This window comes from Notolepis coatsorum (genome assembly GCF_963971535.1).
Source record: "Notolepis coatsorum genome assembly, chromosome: 7".
Classification (NCBI taxonomy): Eukaryota; Metazoa; Chordata; class Actinopteri; order Aulopiformes; family Paralepididae; genus Notolepis; species Notolepis coatsorum.
Window position 1 is genome coordinate 86,995,752 of NC_140171.1, and position 21,857 is coordinate 87,017,608.

The 21,857-nt window shown below is 40.9% G+C and overlaps 1 protein-coding gene across 1 annotated transcript in view; it reads right to left on the reverse strand.

Moving 5' to 3' along the window:
• Positions 1–21,857, reverse strand: part of sos1 (son of sevenless homolog 1) — a 249,486-nt gene that overhangs the window by 34,545 nt on the left and 193,084 nt on the right. Inside the window, exons 14-17 of the mRNA XM_084319043.1 lie at positions 21,627–21,849; positions 16,252–16,371; positions 13,653–13,815; positions 8,058–8,175 (exon numbers count right to left, since the gene is read on the reverse strand). Of these exons, the coding sequence (XP_084175169.1) occupies positions 8,058–8,175; positions 13,653–13,815; positions 16,252–16,371; positions 21,627–21,849 (624 nt within the window). The remainder of the gene's footprint in view (positions 1–8,057; positions 8,176–13,652; positions 13,816–16,251; positions 16,372–21,626; positions 21,850–21,857) is intronic.

Here is a 21,857-nt window from a genome sequence, read left to right on the forward strand (position 1 = left end):
GATAACGTCAGGCTGGATGGATGAAAAATGAATGGATATCGCTAATAAAAGAAATAACGATTAAAACCCGACTATACTCGTGGTTGGCAATGCATGGGTTAACCGCGCGCCCCGTCTTTACGCACTATTCACTAAAGATATTGCGGGGATGAGATACTAGCGCAAACACGCCCATAGGTGTGCAATTTGCTCCTGATTTGCTCCAGTGCAGTTGGCTCGCGGAGCAGTTTGCACCTGCCAGCGCTGTTGGCAGATATCAGGAAGGAGAAGAAATAAACCCGAATGAGGCATAGACATAACAGTATTTTTCACCATTTGTATTTAGTTTATTTCGTATTGTATTTAGTTTATTTCATAATGTATAGAGCTTGCTTAATTTGTATGTTCATGACACCATTGCATCCTTTGTTTTTGTCACTATCTTTTGTCTTTGCATTTGTTTGTCATCCCCAAATAAATGATTTTGAGCAGACCTCGCCGTGGTGCTGAATCTTTAGACCGAAGTTAGGCACTGTGCCAGTGAAAATATTGTCTCATTTAGGAATATTTTTTTAGTGAGAAAGTTGTATTTAATGTTTAGTTAAGATAATAGAACCCGCATTCTCATATACTCCAGAATAAATGTTTCATTGGCCGTGTTTTCCAGCGTCTACTCCTCATGGACCTGATGAAACGTTATAAATTAATTTAATAGTTTATTCTGGAACATATGAGTGTGCGGGTTCTATTCTCTTTATTGTGATTATTACCTAACCCAGTGGTTCTCAAACTTTTTACACCAAGTACCACCTGAGAACGTAGCGGGCTCTCCAAGTACCACCATATGGCCGACGTTAAAATACAGTCTATTCAGCTATGCACAGTTCACGCAGGAGGCAAATGTATTCCTAATACCATTATTTATTGTTAAATTTTGTCAGACACAGCCACAATGTACAAAGGGGTAGCACTAGAACTAGCAAACTCTTCCACACAACTCATACAATGCAAGGGGCATTGAGAACATAATAACTAACATTCTCACATAGCAAGTGAGAAAATTAAGAACAACTGTATTTCAGCAAATGTACTTAATACTCACACACACACACACACACACACACACACACACACACACACACACACACACACACACACACACACACACACACACACACACACACACACACACACACACACACACACACACACACACACACACACACACACACACACACACACACACACACACACACACACACACACACACACACACACACACACACACACACACACACACAGCATGTTGTTGTCCATTGACAACTCACATAAGCAGGGCCGGACTGGGGAAATAATTCAGGCTGGGAAATATAGTGTGAAATATAGCCCCAGTCAGGCCACTTTATAAGTGGGGGTCCCCCACCAGGAATTATTTTGTTACAAAGACTTAATTTCCTGCATCCTGGTGCAGGAATTTTTGAAATGTTACCCTTTAAATGCCAGTTTGTGTGATGGCATCACAAATTATTGTTAAAAAAACACACAAAGTAAAATATTTTCAATATATCAAATGCAAAGTACATTTTTCTGGGGGGGATTATTACAGGCTAGGCATGTGTCAATGATTAGCAACAACACAGATTTTGATGGATTTTTTGTAATGTCAGATTTAACAACAACTCTTTTCAGAAAAGTGGGAGTATTTAATTTTGTATCTGACATTACAAAAAAATCTAAAAATAAAAATAGTTATGATCAGGGCTGAAGTTCAATAAAAGATGTATCACTGTTTAGACTGCATTACTCTGTCACAGTGATCTCCTATTGTTCCCCACTTAGGTTATCTAACTATCGCGCCGCCGCAACTAGAAACACTGGCCTGGCCTGCTTCTAAGTTCAGTGGCCTGACTGAAAAAAAAAGATTAAAAAATTATAATTTTTTTTGTTGCTTTTTTCAAGTACCACCAGCAGTACCACCAAGTACCACTAGTGGTACGCGTACCACAGTTTGAGAACCACAGATCTAACCCATGCAGCACCCAAAGGAGTGATGTGCTTTGGGGGGAATACAGCATTGCCCCACCGCTAGATCCAGGCATCTAAGCCGGCTTTTTAAGATGCCAATCTGATCTGAGCCCGATTGTACGCCGCCTCTCCAACATTGGCAGGATTACGCATGGCAAGTGGACCCAGGGAATTTGGCATTCGTTATTATATTACTGGCGTTGCACACTACCTGTGTTGATTGAATACGTTTGCTTCCTATTTCTAAAAACATGTTCGTTTTCGCTTGGTGGTACAATTGGAACGTGAGTGCAGTCAATAATAATAAACTTTATATATAAAGCACCTTTCATCTACATTACACCATTACACCTTTCATACAAGGATTGCAGTTCAAAGTGCTTTATATAATGAAGACATAATAAAACAAGCAGCAAGAGCAATGCATAACACAAATAAAAATTGCAGCATGATGCAAAATGTCGTTACAAAATCAATCAATCAATAGCGCCGACAACATTGGGGAAGCCGACAACAATTTTAAACAATAACTAAACAATAATTAAATAACAATATTTAAATAGTAAATAAGATTGCATGGGATCTCTGGTTGGCTGGCTCAATATCATCCTTGATTACATCGAGTAGATCAAGAATTGCTTAAGCTGGCAACCTGTGTCTCCGGATGATTTTGGTCTCGCTTAAATCAAAAAGTGATAGAAATATTCTTTCACGAGCACGCCTGGCATTACGATGCCTTCGCCTGGCAACAATTACTGCTGCAATGATCACCTGAGACGCTGGCAATGACACCCCTTTATAAATGCGCTTAGTTACCACCAAATCTCTCAAGACGTAAATAGCGTCGCTTTAACTGCACGGTGCAATTAGCGTCGACCTTTGTGAATTGGGAGTGTTTTTGGATGAGGCTCATTTGCATAGAAAGGGGCACATGTTCCGCCCATATTACCTCATTTAAATACCCGCAAATACCACCGACACACCGAGACGCAATGCTGATGGAAACGCAATTACCACCGCATTTCACCCATTGCGCTTCCTTTGTGAATAGCAAACTGTGTTTCGGAGCTATTTGCGCCGGCCTAGCGTCAGAAAAAGCCACGCAATCCCTTTGTGAATTTGCCCCCGAGTTTGTGTCTGTACATACCTGCATATAATCCTTTTTGCATATCTGTAGATACTATATCTATAATAGATAAATATAGTAAAAATTATTAGATATTATCTGAACATATCCCTTACCTACACTTACCAGTTATGCTGCTTACTACCATAGTGTCTTTATACCTGTATCACTATACATATTAATACTACAACTCTGTACATACATCTGATTAGAACTATTACTCAGTAGTACTAATTCATATATTTTATATCCAGTTTAATCACCTGTACATTGTATATTACTACTGCATTTTACCGTACATTTGGACTCTGGTTGGATGCCAAACCTCTTTTTGTTGTACTGTACTTGTGCTGTATCATGATGACAGTACGTTTGAATCGAATCTAATCTTTCTCCTTCATAGGTGTCATCATCATCATCTGTGACATGCAATGTCTTCATCCCAATTAGACCGTGAGCCAGTAGGGTTGGTCGGTACCATCTTGGGGGACTAACTTTCATAGTGATTTTTTGGAAGGTATACACCCCTACTGCTAGAAAAGATGTGATGGCAATGCAGCAGTTGCCTCCAAATGTGTGTGCTATCACCCATTTTATAACACTACCAAGCATATCTTTCAGACCTCCTGTCCGGAATTACATGCCCCAAATTAATCATGATAGCTCCTGAACCATAAGGCCTATATGCATGTTTCTGGTCCCCTTTGATAGGTAACAAGCTAGTGTGAATCCAGTGTAAGTAAACATACATCTATTACCATTCCAGCGTAAATGGAGATACAATGAAGAAAATATTATTTTTATCCTCGCCTGGTAGCCTACATCATCTTAATTTAAAAGGCAATATGACCATTATAACCAATATCCCATGGATAATAATGCAACTGAATGTGTTCTCCTACTCCTTCACTACAAATGTAACTGTAAATGTGATGACAATACATTCAAAATAAAACATTTATGATACAATTTATAAAGATATCCCATTCGATCCATGGACATGACTTTTCAAGGCTGTCTAGATCTATAATTATTGTCATCTGACTCCACCCACCCAACAAACATTTTATTAGATCTAGATGTCTATAAGCCAATGACTGTTCCACATCATCTAAAGTGGACTACATTAGAGCCACACCCCTCTTTCAGAAAGCATGGACGATCGTGATGCTAGGAGAAAGCGTAAGGAACATTTTAAACTCTTAACAGGCACCCAGAAAAGTGGCCATTTCTTTTACTTGAACTTGAGGACTGCATACTTTTTTTGCAAAGCTTAGGCTTTATACTTTATACTTATAGCACATGCATGAGCCTGGTCTCTTTTGAAAGATAACATTCTGAAGTTACTAATGCAAAAAGGGGAAATCAATTTTAGTGCTAATGAAATAGAGTAACAGAGGTCTGAGTTGAACTTGAACTTGTGTACTCACTTTTTTCTGTATTGGTTGCAATACCAACAAAAAAAAATATTAAAAAAAATAGGTATAAGCTGGAAAACACAGCGGATAAATAGCCTGAAGTCTTATGTAGTACAGGTCCAAATTTGATAAATTCGTTCAGAAATGGGTATTTGAGAGAGACCCGGGTAAACCATGCAAAAAAAAATAAAGAGGATGAGACCTCACACTGTAAGTGCTTTTGCAGGCAAAGGGAAGACAAGTGCCCTAAAACTTCTGACCAGCAACAGGGAAAATCAGGGTTGGGTCAGGAATGGGAACTCTCCCCAGAGCTGATGGACAAACTAGAGGCATTTAGATGTCTCCTGTATGCCCCAAAAACATCAACCACCAAGGTCAATGAGCTCAGATATCACCTTTTCTGTGCCAAAAAAGGTGAACTTGAAAGTCATCAACTCCCACCATGCAAGGACTGCTTAACAAAACATGCACAGAGAGCCAACTACCAGGCTGGTATATGGAGAAGATGTTTGGAGAAGGACCCACAAGTCCCAAGCCCTGTTGGCAGAGGCTGGAAGATGGAGAGAGAAGAGGAAGCTGAACAGTATGTGGTGGACTGGATGGAAGGCCAGCCAGCACCCGATGCCGTCCTGGATCTACTGGCCTGTAACTGTCCAAAAAAAGATTCACTCCCAAGTGTTGCAAATGGCCTCAGGTGCACTGACATATATTGAAATTCTTTTATTGGGAAAACCACATTGAGATACAGTATCTCGTTTTCGAGAGGGTCCCAAAATGTGTAGACTGGCAGACTGTGAGAACCAGGCATCCACCTCAGAGAGTGTGGAACGTTCTTATGAAGATGTGGAAGACATGGAAGACTTGGACAATTATTGTGATTATTAGGTTATTAACATATGTAAAACAAAGTATGGTAGGTTTTGTATTATTATATGTTGTTTTTTACGTGTGTACTAGTCTCGGCTCCCAGACAATTGGAGAGCGCCGCCAACAGCCCCACGGATAGAGACTGAGAACTGTCTGTACTGACAGAACTTAATTAATTAGTTATTTGAATTCCTGAAACAATTCTGTGATGTGATTATATGTGCCCTGGGTTTTGTATAGATTTTTTCAAAATAAACAAATATTTTTTCTGAAAACCAATAAGAAATATATCATTGTATAAACAATGAAAACATTGATAGGTCACATGGCATGAAGCTCATATATGAATGTTGAATATGCATATTGATCAATATTCATTGTTTTTTATTACTATTTCAATGTTTTTGGGAGATTTATGTTTTTGTAACATGGCTGTATTGAATTTTTTTTTTTTACATTTACATCACCTGAGTATACCTTTTTAAACAGTATCATAAATGTTGTATTTTGAATGTATTGTCATCACATTTACAGTTACATTTGTAGTCAAGGAGTAGGAGAACACATTCAGTTGCATTATTATCCATGGGATATTGGTTATAATGGTCATATATTGCCTTTTAAATTAAGATTATGTACCAGGTGAGGATACAAATAATATTTATTTTCTTCATTGTATCTCCATTTACTCTGGAATGGTAATAGATGTATATTTACTTACACTGGATTCATATGTCCTAGCTTGTTACATATCAAAAGGAGACCAGAAACATGGTCCAGGAGCTATCATGATTCATTTGGGGCATGTAATTTCAGACAGGAGGCCTGAAAGATAAGCTTGGTAGTGTTATAAAATGGGTGATAGCACACATTTGGAGGCAACTGCTGCATTGCCATCACATATTTTCTAGCAGTAGGGGTGTATACTAGGGATGTCCCGATCCGATCACGTGATCGGGATCGGGGCCGATCACGTGATTTTCCGAAGATCGGGATCGGCAAAAAAATAAAAATGTATTCAACAAACATGACTATGTTCACGTCTTAAACTCATACTGAGGCCTAGTTTTGGTTTTAAATTGCATATCATCATTCATTTATTTATTGTCACACAGAGCAGAAGAATTTTGCCAAAACAAACCAATAGTATCCAGCTGCAGAACGGCAGACCAGCCACACTCTCAGACCCAAACGCATTTCCTTTGATTTAATTATACATCAAATGATGTCAAGGATTGCAATGCCTCGCTTGAATGAAGTAAACTTTTCACCTGGATAACGTCAACATTCAGGGTGAATGTAATGTGAGAAATTGGGATTAAAAAGAAATATATATATATATATATATATATATATATATATATAAACTAAAAGGAGAATACCTTCAAGGGAAAGAAGGGACCGCACACTCCACAGGACTGGTTTTTGCTTTTTTATTGTTGCACAGCGCGTTTCGCTATCGCTTCGCATAGCACCGGAGGAAGCGATAGCGAAACGTGTTAAAATATATATATATATATAAAACTAAATAAGACTTGTGCACATCTGGTTGGACCCCGACTGGAGGTGCAGGTCAGCGCAAGAGAGATATATAAACTAAAAGGAGAATACCTTCAAGGGAAAGAAGGGACCGCACACTCCACAGGACTGGTTTTTGCTTTTTTATTGTTGCACAACACGTTTCGCTATCGCTTCCTCCGGTGCTATGCGAAGCGATAGCGAAACGCGCTGTGCAACAATAAAAAAGCAAAAACCAGTCCTGTGGAGTGTGCGGTCCCTTCTTTCCCTTGAAGGTATTCTCCTTTTAGTTTATATATCTCTCTTGCGCTGACCTGCACCTCCAGTCGGGGTCCAACCAGATGTGCACGAGTCTTATTTAGTTTTATATATATATATATATATATATATATATATATATATATATATATATATATATATATATATATATATATATATATATTAATTTTTTTTGTTTTGTTTTTTGATCGGATCAGGAAAGATCGGTATCGGTAGATACTCAAAATCACATGATCGGGAACGGATCGGGAGCAAAATTTTTTGATCGGGACATCCCTAGTGTATACCTTCCTAAAAATCACTATGAAAGTTAGTCCCCCAAGATGGTACCCGTGGTTCAAATCTGGGGCCCTGGCTCACGGCCTAAATGGCCTGTGTTTTACTTTGGGCTGAATTTGATTTGCTATGTGGTCTCGGTCAGTGGCTGTGGAACGTACCAATGAAGGGCACACAGGGGGGGCTGTGGAACATACCAAAGGGCACACAGGGGGGCTGATGGAACGTACCAAAGAAGGGCACACAGGGGAGGGCTGTGGAACGTACCAAAGAAGGGCACAGGGGGGGGCTGTGGAACGTACCAAATAAGGGCATACAGGGGGGGGCTGTGGAACGTACCAAAGAAGGGCACAGGGGGGGGGGGGGGCTGTGGAACGTACCAAAGAAGGGCACAGGGGGGGGGGGGGGGGGGGGCTGTGGAACGTACCAAAGAAGGGCACAGGGGGGGCTGTGGAACATACCAAAGAAGGGCACACAGGGGGGGCTGTGGAACGTACCAAAGAAGGGCACACAGGGGGGGCTGTGGAACGTAAAAAAGAAGGGGACACAGGGGGGGCTGTGAAACGTACCAAAGAAGGGCACACAGGGGGGGTTGATGGAACGTAGTTTAGCCAAGTACTTCTTGTAGTGGTCCTCACTCAGCTCGTGGGCCTCCTCGAGGATCTTTCGTTGTCGGCTCGGAATTTGCTAGAAACAAAAGAGCGCAAAACAAAATGTATGTCAAATGTAAAATATGTAAAAAAAAATATTAAGGACATAAATATATACAATTATGACCCAACAGAATATTTCGTACCATATAATATTGCAAAAGAGGGGAATAATATTGCAAAAGAGGAGACTAAACTCTTGAAACAACTTTTGGAGACACCCGTCATTATTGTTGGGAATAAACATTCTGTTTTGATTGCTGTGAGGTCGTCCGGACCGGGAGAGATGGTGTGGCCCGCGGTGGTGGCATTCCAGTTGCTGTGCATGGCAGTGTGAGTGGCGTGCGGGCTGTTTGTGTTTTCCTTCGGTCATGACATGCTTTATTGGGGGGTGTGTCTTGGATGGGGATGTGGTGGGGTGTTTGGGGGACTGGCTGTTCCAGGGGGGTTCACATGCCTTCAAGCAACACTACTTATTGTACATATTTTATGCCTATTCTTATGTCTGCATGTTTACGTTGCACTACTTTTATACCTATTCTTATGTCTGCAATTTATGCATTGTTTTTTATTCTGTCAACTGTGTGCTGATTCTATGCCTATGTTAATTTTATACTAATTGCTGAGGGGCACTCTGGACTGCGGTCCATGTGTGAAAAGTGCTATATAGATAGTTATTCATATTTATTTATTATTATATTGTAAAAAATGTATGCATTGTAATGTCTAAGTCTCAACGGCATTGAAAATGAGGGTGACCTCAATTGTCCTTTCGAGAATAAATAAAGGTTTGAATTTGAATTAATTTCACCATTAGAACTCATCGGGCAGCTACAGTTAGCTAGCTAAATACCAAGCTGCTTTAGAGATTCCCTCCAGATGTATTTAAATGTCTATATTGAATAACAATTTGTATAAATATGTATTGTTTTCACCAAATTGACTAACTACTGAAAAGGTCTCAGCAGCATCTCTACACCTTCACCCTCAGTGTGAACGCATGGATCTATGAATATGCATAATGGTAACAAGCAGCCATTGATATTTACTAGGGATGTCCGATATTATCGGCCTACCGATATTATCGGCCGATATTGGCATTAAAATGTGATATCGGAAAATATCGGTATCCAAAATATATATATATATATATATTTTTACATTTCTATAACCTTTATTTACCCAGGCAAGCAAGTAAGAACAAATTCTGATTTTATTTATTGTCAAAAGTATGCATAATGTTGTGTTAATTCCACAACAAGAGATATGTAATGTTAATTACCTGAAATTATTCCGTTTTTGGGGGGGGGGGAACCCTGCATATATCGGTATCGGTTGATATCGGTATCGGAAATTAAGAGTTGGAAAATATCGGTATATCGGTAAAAAAAGCCAATATCGAGCATCCCTAATATTTACCAGGAATTCCAAATAGGAAGATTATGTTAATTCAAGACATCAATACCTACTCAACTTTCTGCTGCTAAAGGTGTCAAGTTACCACATATTGAACCATGAGAGGTTTGACCTGGGAACTAAATGGTATATGGCTGCATTTATATAGCATCTTTTATCCAAAGCGCTTTACAATTTGTTCCTCACATTCACCAGGGTTCCCAGACATTGCAAAATGAAATTCAAGGACTTTCCCAAGCACAATTTTTTATTTTCAAGGATGTCACTCGAAAGATACAATTAACTTTTAAATGCGGTTTCTTTAAGCATCTTCTTGGCCTGCTTGCCAGCTAGAGCAAGCTAGAGCATCACATGCAAAGAAATTAGGAAAAGCAGTTGGAGCGCGCGAGACAGCAACTCATCAGATTTGATTAAAACGGAACAAAAAAAATATTTCTTGATTCAGAACAATTTGATCATGGATGAACAAAACATTCAATGCAAATGGTTGATTTGAATTTCAAGGACTTTTTAAGCACCTTGTTAAAAATGGGCTGTTTAACACTTTCCGTGCCACGGGTCCGGTGCCCCGGAACCCCGTTGCGTGCCACCACCACCACCCACTTCAATGATAGAGCTCTCATATTTGCGAACGCATAAACTATATCTTAAATTGTGGCTATGTGTATAATATGGCCGTCGCTTATCAATGACTTGTTTGCAGTCAACATTGTCGAAACGGATATTTATTTTTTATATATATAAATCGGTTCATTTCCGTTTTATACCATTTTGAAAAACGCTCGTTTTATGAAAGTTCCAGAAAATTTCTGAAGATTCTGTGATAATCGCCCTTTACTGGAATATACTGGAATACACAAAAAAACGTTGTCATTTTTCTGCCTATTTATGAATCGTTTTCAAATAAACGCTAGATTATCGATAGTATATGTGTACTTATGCACGCTATAGAAGCGGGCTGAAAAATCGATTATCCATTCCCTGATCAGCACACACACACGCGCACAGGGCCCACGTTGATATATAGGTGAAAAAAGCTCTGATTATCCCAAGACTGGTAAAAGAGATTCCTTACCTCAGATCAGATGTTCTCCAAAAAGATTATTCCAATTCCTGATCGCCATTCCAAATATCGATCGTGTTTATTGATCCAACGCTGGGTACTGTAAACACACATTCTCCGCTGTTCTGTGGCTCGGCAATGACTTCGATCGTCTCGGGTTACTTGTTTGACAAGTAAAATGTGGAAGCAGGATTTTTTTTTTATCCATGCTTTTCATTCAATCCAATCCAAAGGGGTGCAGTACCATACGGAGAGACGATAGGGGCCGGTATTTTCCCAATGGAGCTCAGACAGAGTCCCAGTGGTAACGTGAGGCTAGATTGATGAAATATGAATGGAAATTAGGGATGCTCGATATTGGCTTTTTTACCGATATTCCGATATTGTCCAACTCTTAATTTCGATACCGATACCGATATCAACCGATACCGATATATGCAGGGTTTCCCCCCAAAAAAACTGAATAATTTCAGGTAATTAATAATTTCACTGGATGCATTCAAAAGGCTTTCTAAATGTAAGCATTATCTGTGCAAAATATGATAATTAAAAAAGTAAAAATTAACATTACATATCTCTTGTTGTTGAATTAAACCAACATGCATACTTTTGACAATAAATAAAATAAGAATTGGTTCTTACTTGCTTGCCTGGGTAAATAAAGGTTAAATAAATGTTAAAAAAAAAAAAAAAAAAAAAAAATTTACCGATACCGATATTTTCCGATATCACATTTTACTACCGATATCGGCCGATAATATCGGTCGGCCGATAATATCGGACATCCCTAATGGAAATCGCTAATAAAAAATAAAAAATAAAAAACGAGATCTCTCATCTCGTTGGCACTGAACGGTTGGGCATGAACTAACGAGAAACTTTAAGCAATTCAAGGACTTTGTGCGAACCCTGATTCACCCATTCACTCACACACATAGCTGTCAACATTTCGATTTGAAAAAACGTGCAGGTTTTAGCCACGCCCCTTATCCTGGCCCCGCCCCCTCAGCCCGCCCCCTCCCACCCGGCCCCGCCCCCTCCCAATGGAGCTGCCTCGTCGCTGCTGGTCAAAACCGGTATTATTTTGTTTTCCTACTGTGTAGAGTGTAAATGCTATAAAAATACAGTAAATTACCTTTTATCAAAATATTAACCATTAAATAAAGGTTGTAATCTGTAAATGCATTTGATTTTACTGTAATTTGACAGTATTTGGAAACCATAGATGCCAGACATTTAGTTTTCTTGCAGCTTTTTTTCTTACAGTCTACAGTCAGTGAATCCTAAATCTCCACTAGGCAACCACTTAAAGTTATCAGTCCAACAAGGACTGGGTGAACTAGTTGCTACATTAAATTAATCAGATACCTGGTTGAAAGTGAAATGCTGTGAACATCCCTGCATTAAGTGTAAGACAAATTCAGTATAAATTCAGTTTATGTAGTAGTAGCATTAACATGTTCATATTTATTGAAATCTTACAATTCATACATAAATGTTATGATGAATTGAAAATGGGGGAAGAAGTCCTTCTCTGGTCTGCATCCCCTTAACAATTGTGTATTGCACAATACTGTATTGTACCCATCTGTTAAAGTTAGCAATCAATCAATGTATTACCAGTGTATTTATACCTTCATCACTGTAGGCTACATATTAATACGACAACTCAAGAAGAATCAGGTTTATTTGTCACATACAGTGAAATGCAGGTGGTCACGCCCGCATTGATTGTGCAAAATGCAAAAAAATATAGACACAGGATATGCATGATAAAAAAAGACATGCCATGTTCCTGAAAAAGCTATAAAAAATACCTATGGTCATTAATTTAGCAGTGGGAAATGGAAATATCATTTTTGGAACAGTGTGTGTGTGTCTATTATGTCTGTGTAGTATGTCTGTATGTCTGTATTGAGCCGTACTGTATTGTACCCATTCTGCAATCTGTTAAATAAAGTTTTCATTCATTCTACAGAGAAAAATGAGATAGAAAAAAAGCCAATGCGATTTTGTGTTTTTCCTCAATATCTCTGCAATGCCTGCGAGTTACCAGTAACTGTATTTGTCATACCATGACAATTCACGACAACTTTTAAAACTGATCAATTTATTTATATGTATAAATCGCATTCAGGAAATTGGGCGTCAGTGAAGGCATGCTATCCATGGAGGAATGGCAGGAGCAGGAGCAAACGGCTGTTAGTGTTCACCAACCAACACATTTACACATTCCTGCATTTGTATTGTTTTATCCACAGAAGATTTGCAAACCTTTTGTTCCAGAGACAAAAGCCACAGAGTGGGCAATCAAGAGACACTGGCTAAGTTGATTTGACACGCTCGGTCCGCGGCCGCCTCGGTGCATCATCTACTCTCTCCCCTGAGCTCTGAACTTTATCCGGTCGCGTCGCTGTCTTCTTCTGGTCGCAACGGTCTGACTTCCTGTGATAACGGTCCAATCTACACTGCTGCCACCTGTCGTCACGGAGGAGAATTGCACCCATTTTGTAAAAAAAAAAATAATAATAATAAGTACAAAATACGTACCAATCCGTGAGCCGTGAAGAGGCCGTGCAGAGGGTCGAAAAAACAGGAGAATCCCGGTAAAACCGTGAGAGTTGACAGCTATGCTCACACACCGATGGCGGACCATGCAAGGTGCCAACCTGCTCATCAGGAGCAATTAGGGGTTAAGTGTCTTGCTCAAGGACACTTCGACACGCTGCCCGGGAGGAGCGGGAATCTAACCGGGAACCTCTGAATTACCAGACGACTCCTCTACATCCCAAGCCACTATCGCCCCACGGAAGTACAGATTTTTTGAATAAAAAAAAAAAAAAAAAAAAACACTATTGACAAGTTCTGCACAAATAACAATATAGTCAAAGCCAGGCTTCCAGGAGAAGGTAACCATAAAAACAGTTTTTGAGTGGAGGGGATCTTTAAATGTCATTAGGTTTACAAGTACACTTTGATTGGTCATACTGAAAGTGTGTGAATGCTGCGGGTGGCGGGGTGGGGGTACGACGTACCTCGAAGGTGTGGTCCAGTCTGTACACGGGCGAGGAGTTCATGGCGCTGACCACCTCCAGCACGCCATTGAAGTTGTTGAGCTCCTGGAAGACCTGCAGGATCTCGATGATGCGTGCCACCACCGCCGCACGCTCCTCCAGGTTCTCCGTCTCCACGATACACCTGGAACAGAGGAGCTGACTTTGCAATGACTTGTAGCTAACTATCCCGGAGCTATTATATGAAACAACATGGATTGTGCTGAGAAAGGACATCAACATCATCGTTGTTAACCCTTTCTGCGCCAACAACGAGTTAACTCGTGTTAGCCCGCCAATCGTTGAGCGCCAGACAACGAGTATACTCGTTATTGGATCAGTTTTTCTTTTATTCGCTATTGCCATTCATAATTCATCGGGGCAGCCTGTGCAGGCTGTTCTGAGTGTGTCTGAGATCGCAGACGGTCGATACCGCCACCTAACGCCTTGCAGCCCGAGCTGAGCCGTGCGGGCGGGGTTTAAATACTCCGGCAAGACAAGCGCTTACAACGATGCATCAACTAGGCTGCCCCCCCCCCCCCCCCTCGTTCATATGCAATGCCGGATAACGTGGGACGGACTACCGCGACCAGTACTTGGAATGGCGATCAGATAATTGGATAATTTTTTTTGCATTACATCAGAGACAAGGTAAGGACAGTATATATCCAATCTTGCGTTTATCTGATATTTTTTTCTCCCGCGATCGAAGCTGTCTGTGTGGAATGCGTTTGTGCTGTTTCCCGTTGGTCACATAACAGCACGGAGGGGCGCCCAGCTACAAGCCCCCTTTCATGCGTGCATGAGGAGACATAATAACGATAATCTAGCGTTGATTTCAGGAAGATTCGATAATCACGCGAAAAATGGCAACGTGATAAGTGGATTTAACTAAAGGGCTGTTTTCGCGTCTTTTCCTGGGATTACTGAGTCATAATCACTCAAACTATACTCATATTTCACCACGGTATGAAACGGAAATGTACGGATGAAAAAATAATCAGTTTTTTGCATGTTGACCAGAAGAAACTCACTGACAATCGACAACGTTATTAGATCCAGCTATAATATTTAATATAGTTTTAGCACTCGCAAACACGGCATTCTCTCCATTGAACAAAGCGCTGGCACAAACGGCCATACGCCCACAGTGACCTCCGGTGGTCAATGTGTTAAGAAATAGGACTCGGGTTCCAAAAATCTAAACTACCCCTTTAATTTCCGCTTCTGACAGAAGCCTGCCGACACCAGGTGGATTAAAAGGTTTTTGTTTTTTATTTCAAATGCATTCTGACATATTCATTTCTAAATAAATCACATTGAAGGGAACTTCAGTTTGTCCTGTGACCTGTTTATAAATAAGTTATCACTACGGTAGGGGTGTAACGGTACGTGTATCCGTACTGTACCGCCTCAATGTGGTCCTCCGGTACAGTATGCGCTGTGCACCGAACGATTGCAACGGTACAGAACCTTTTTTTGCAGAACTTAAATCCCCCCGTCCCAAATATAACGTGCACAACTAACCAGATGTTGTTTGTTCATCCCATGCAGCCACGCTGAACGATAGCTGTAATTCAGCATAGCATATTAGCCTTAGTATGGCGAGTGCAATACTAACTGACAAGCCAGAGCTAGAAGATGCTCCCACAACATTCAAGTCTCCCGTTTGGGATCATTTCGGATTCCCAGTTAACGACAGTAATGGACAAAGACAGGTGGATCGCACTAAAGCTACGTGCCGGCTAGCCCCTTTCGTGACTGTGATGCAAGCCTTGCATCACAGTCACGAAAGGGGCTACGTGCCGGCATTGTTCAACTTTATTGCGAACTTTATCACGCATTTGAAACGGCATCACCCGAATGTGAATATCACTGGTACAAGGAAGAAACAGACCCTAGTGCAAACCCAGCTCCCCGTGGCATTCAAGCAGCATCTCGCTATTAATTCAGACCGGGCCAAAGCAATAACAAACGCACATAGGTGTTTTTATAGCAGCAGATCTGCGACCATACTCCGTTGTCGAGAACACAGGGTTTAAGAAACTTTAAGCACATGTTAAAAGTAATAGAGCCCCGCTACCTAGTTACCTCTCGTCCGTATTTCAGCCAGCAAGTCATACCAGCTCTGTATAAACAAGCACACGCTACAGTTGTCCACAACTTATCCAAGGCATCTGCTATATAATAATCTTCAGATTTACTTTAAGTGTTATTAGTAGGTTACAGCAGTAAACCTTAGTCTGCTCAGTAAATTATGGCCAATTCGTTTTATATTGTTTAATACAGTTAAATAGATAAATGAAAAGCAATTTTTTGTTTTGTATTCCCCCCCCCCCCCGAACAGTGGATTTTGTGTACCGTTACACCCCTACACTACGGTCATATGTTCATATCTGCTTGCTCTGGTAGGGTTAGTATAAGTTGTCGCTATGGTCATATGTTCACATCTGCTTGCTCTGGTAGGGTTAGTATAAGTTGTCACTATGGTCATATGTTCACATCTGGTTGCTCTGGTAGGGTTAGTATAATTTGTCACTACGGTCATAGCAGGTTCACGTCTTGCTCTGGTAAGACTTACTTCTCGAACCACAGTGTGAGGTTAGTGGTGTGGCGGATCATCCTCAGTAGGTTGGATGAGCTGATCTCCTTGTCTTCCTTGGTCCAGACGCTGCCTACCAACTCTGACGGCTGTACCGCCCTGTGGGAGGAGCAGAAGGTCAGAGGTCACTTGGGACACATGAGGAATTACACATTCGAAATGAATGGAGTGGGATGTAGAATTGCTTATACCAGTAAAAGTAGAGGAGGCTTACATTATTGAGCAACACCTTTCGAATGTTTAGGGTCTAACTATTTACATATACCAAACATGTATCCTCTGTATTTAACCATCCTAACTACCGTAATTCCTCTAATAGTAACCGGGTCTCAAATACAAGCTGGGTCTCTATTAATGGCCGGGTGCACTCTTGAGCTAAGCAATTATAAGCCGGCCTCCTAATACAAGCCGGGTTACTAATATACTGAGCTGCATACTGAGCTAGTTACTTGATTTCACTTTGAAAACGTTGAAATGACCAGTGACCACCTGTAATTGCACTGTTTACTATTTCATACAGTACTTGGTTTCAATAAATGAACCCAGTACATTTTACTGGGTTCAAACTGACACAAAATGTTGATTTATTCATTATGATCCGCTAATACAAGCCTGGTACCCGCTACAGTTGAAACAAATACAAGCCGGGGTTACTATTAGAGGAATTATGGTATTTGCATGTACCAGGAATGTATCCTCTGTATTTAACCATCCTAACTATTTACATATACCAAGCATGTATCCTCTGTATTTAACCATCCTAACTATTTACATATACCAAGCATGTATCCTCTGTATTTAAACATCCTAACTATTTGCATGTACCAGGAATGTATCCTCTGTATTTAACCATCCTAACTATTTGCATGTACCAGGAATGTATCCTCTGTATTTAACCATCCTAACTATTTACATATACCAAGCATGTATCCTCTGTATTTAAACATCCTAACTATTTGCATATACCAAGCATGTATCCTCTGTATTTAACCATCCTAACTATTTACATGTACCAGGAATGTATCCTCTGTATTTAACCATCCTAACTATTTACATGTACCAGGAATGTATCCTCTGTATTTAACCATCCTAACTATAAGTATTTAACTATGAATAAACACAACACTCTAACTGACCACCTTTAGATAATAAAGTACTCAACCTCTACAGTCTTTAACTATGAATGAACACTCCATCTTACCATCTTTAGTTAATAACGTTTGAAAACATTGTTCTTGTGAAATCTTGAAACAGGAGCTATATGGTTCTTCATCTGTGGTATAGACCTGTTCACTGTATACGAACATACCGTGTTCGAGCCAATCAGCAATACCAACTGAGTCACGTGACTAAGTTGCCTCGGACCTGCGTGAGCTGCTGCACTAAAATAATACAATAGGGCTCTATGGAGAAACCATGACACTCCCTTGACTAAAAGTTGTTTCAAACAAAAACGTCTGGATGTCATTTAGCCAAATCAGCTGTGAGTGAGAGTCTTTCACCTTCTATACATCTATCTTTGGCATAGATTGATTGTTTAGATCACTAGCATGGCTAACAAATGCAAATATATTGTAGTCTGCCCCGTTGTTCTGACCAGGATTACGTTCCTTTCTGCTCCGGTGATGCGCATGCACACTGAGTCTGACGTGGAGTGTGTCGTATGGTGAAGTCGTTATGGGAAGGAGGGGTGAGGGGACAGGCTTGAGTGGAGCTGATGCTCCCTGTTCCCACATGGGTCACATTGCTACACTCCCTCTATTGTATTAAACAATCTGACAATTAGGGATGGGTACCGAATTAGGTACTTTTAAAAGGTACCTACCGAATCACGTCGGTACTACCGAGTACCGATTCACGTGAGATCTGTCTGTGCCAGATTTCGGTACTGTTAAAAAAAAATATATATATATTATATTTATATACAGTATATATTTTTTTAGCTTTTTTTTTTTTTTTTAATTCTTCACGTCAACGTTCACACGCACAATATACGCTTATCTAGGATTTGACTTGATTCAACAACAAAGCAGTCGGGGCAATGGCAAGCCAAAAACTGTCGAAAGTGTGGTTATTTGAAGTTTGGATTTTTTTCTTTTTACAACTGAGGTACCAGATTACATTTTTAGAGACTAAAGTACCTAAAAAAAAGGTACCGTTGGGTACCGGTATCGATTCACAGGTACCGGTACCGTATCGGTTCAAATGTGAACGGTACCCATCCCTACTGACAATCGAGTAAAAATTATAATAAATAAATTAAAACACACCGGATGAAGGGGGATAGGATTAAAAGGATAGGCTGGGACTCTAGCCCTATTTCTTATCTACTTCCAATGAGGAGTCCTTTCTCGGCACAATCCATGCTGTTCCTCATACCAGCTCAGAATAGTTTGTTATGGCCACAGCCAGGGTCTTTCTCTCCCCTGTCTATCAGCAGGTCCCCACTACCATTATGGGTCCCTCCATGTTCCCGCTTCACCCTCAGCCTGCCTACCTGGGCCGGTCTACACACCTGAGACTCATCTCATCATCAGTGAGCCAGGATAAGAGGCCTGCACCCCTGCCACTCCTGGTCCGAGTGTTGTTTCACCGGTCTTGGTATTAGGACTCTTATCTGGACCTCCATACTATATATATTTATAGTGTGGTTTTGTGAGCTCTGTAGCCTGCGTCATTCTAACCCCTGTTCTCCTGTGTGTAGGATCACACACCTCCGGCCTGCACCCCCACCCTTGGACATCATCAACCAGGACAATCCCGGGACCTCATGGACACACCTCACTCATCTGTATTCCCTCGCTGCCTGCCTTGTCATCTACCGGGTTTACCATTAAATACCGTAAACCGCCTCATTCTCCTGTGCCTTGTGTTCTGCTCTTGGTTTCTATAGACACCACCCTAACATAGTTAGCCACAAATCAATGCACAAGTGAATGGGGTCGAACTACTGTCTGTATTTTATTTATTTAAAATGTTTTGGACTTCATGGTGTTTTTGTTTTGTTCTTGGTTTATTGTGATGTTTCTTCTTGACTTGTTTAAAGAAGACGTGTCCGGCCCATGGGGACCGTGTGTTGTCGGGCCTTACACATTTTTTTTTTTAAATTTGATTTGTACAAGCTGACTGAAGCTCACCAAGTCTACTTTGTGTGCACTGGAGTACATTTCAGTGAGCCTCAGTCAGGAAAGAAATTATTCATGCATCTAGGATGGGGGTGAATAATGTTATTCAATTAGAAATGATGTTATTCTACAAAAAATAGGATCACCTCTGTTATTTCTAACTGTGCCCTAATTTGTTTGTGTTTTTGGTTGTCGTTTATATAGATGAAGAGGATTGTAAGGGAATAGGGTAACAATCTTGGTTGTTTGTTGCTGAAGGGGGCGTGTTTTCTAGAACTGCATCGTGTTTACAGGGAAGTCCACGGCAAAACAACATTTGGCTAATTTGGTAGAACACGATTCACTGTACAGATATGTCTTTGTGTTTAAGTTTAATTGTCACATACATTAAAAGTACAGTCAATGCAATGAGATGCACTTTACCCTGGCACTCTCTCAGCCATTAACTTAATCAGCGCCAGAGGGCGCTGTGTACTGTGTTGGTTAAAAGGCCAACGCTTAAAGCATAGGAATACGTGGCGGTGTTTGCAGGGATAAAACTATATTATAGCTATGGATATAATACTATTGCCCATTTGACATCGAGTATCCATCATTCAATATGTGAAAAAGAAAAGAAAATTTCATCCATACATTCCCGTTTTATACAATATATATAATAAATCCTTTTGGGATTTACCCTAGACCGCTCTAAAACTATATATTACTTAGTTTTAGAGCGGTCTAGGGTAAATCCCAAAAGGCTGCGTAATAGCCATATGCGTGTATGGTATTCTACTAAAAGCGTTGTCGTTTCTTGCCTGGACTAGCTACTATTCTCAAATCAAATCTAGATTAAAGGTAGGCCTGCCGCGATAAGCAATAAATCGATTAATTGCCGCGATAATTAAAATGAATGCAATGATTTTGACGGGCGCGATTAATTGCTATTTGCGCGTTTGTTTTAATGAGGCGGAACCAGTGCCCCTTGCAGTCTCTCTCCGTGTGGGTTGGCCGCTGGCGTTACTACAGAGCACAGCACAGGGAGCTCCGTGGGGCAGTAGCAACGCCACATATAGCTTAACTACATTTCTCAATAGTGTTGCTCCTTTTAACCAAGTAGCGTTATTTGTAGTGTAACGTTAGAATAACACAGAATAACGTTAATACAATTACATGCATCATTGTTTACAATGAACGGGTGGGGCTAGTCAAAGCACTGAAGACGGGGACAAGTTAAACATGAATTAATTTATTATAACGGGTCGTTTTCGAGTCGTGCTGCAGTGCCTACGCACCACAGCTATTCTATTATATACTGCTTTGACGCGTCCTCCTCATCGTTGATTGCCTGTAGTAGCTAACGTTAAAACTAAAAAACACAACCAGACGAGACAAGTTGTCGGCTAGGATAATCACAACAATACTTCCGGTCCGGTCGGTGGGCTTCAAAATAAAAGTCTTAAACCGGAAAATACGGAGCGGTGGGCTTCAAAATAAAAGTTTTGGGAAATAAATTTCTCAAAAAAATTCTCTAACCGGTCGCAATAATATCGCTTATCGCGATATTTTCGGGGGCAATTAATCGCCCAGCAAAATGTGTTATCGTGGCAGGCCTAATTAAAGGTATTATGTTTCATCATGAATGCATGAAAGGGGGGGGGGGTTCTTTTTATGCTTTGATTGTCACCAACGGAATACGTTACACAGTACATTACACACATACGCTCCGATCGCAATGAAGGAATTCTTGGATCAACGCAATATTGATACCATATAGCCCTTACCTTGACTAGGATGTACCCCAAAAAGAATATTCCAATTATCTGATCGCCATTCTAAGTATTGATGTCGATCGTGTCGCCAACATAATCCACCAAAGAACATGAGTCGGGAGTGTTTGATTCTTATCAATCCATGCGTTATAACCGCTCGTCATGCCCGACAAGGAAAAGTCCACCCAGACCTATATAATCGATGCACACCCCGATACACAGAGTTTCAAAGGATGTGCAATACCGGCTGCAACCTACCAGGCGGCGGTATTGGACCCTTTCCATGAGCTCGGGAACCCTTTCCATGAGCTTGGGAACCCTTTCCATGAGCTAGGGAACCCTTTCCATGAGCCCGGGAACCCTTTCCTTGAGCGTAGGCACCCTTTCCATGACCCCAGGAACCCTTTCCATGAGCGCAGGAACCCTTTCCATGACCCCAGGAACCCCATGGGTGTGTATGTGCACACGTACGTACCGGTAGAAATCGGATTCCAGCAGCGTGAGTTGCCGGGCGATCTCGATGGGGTGAAGGGTCATGAGGTCGAACTGGTCCGTCTGGCCCAGCTTGCTGATGTGCCACTCGATGGGGGGCGGCAGGCTCTCGAACGTGATGTTGTGGCTCGGCCCGTTGGCCTGCGCCTGCTTCTTGCGTTGGATGATCTTGGTGATGGACTCCACCCACTTCTTCATGGCCTTGCCTGGGCAG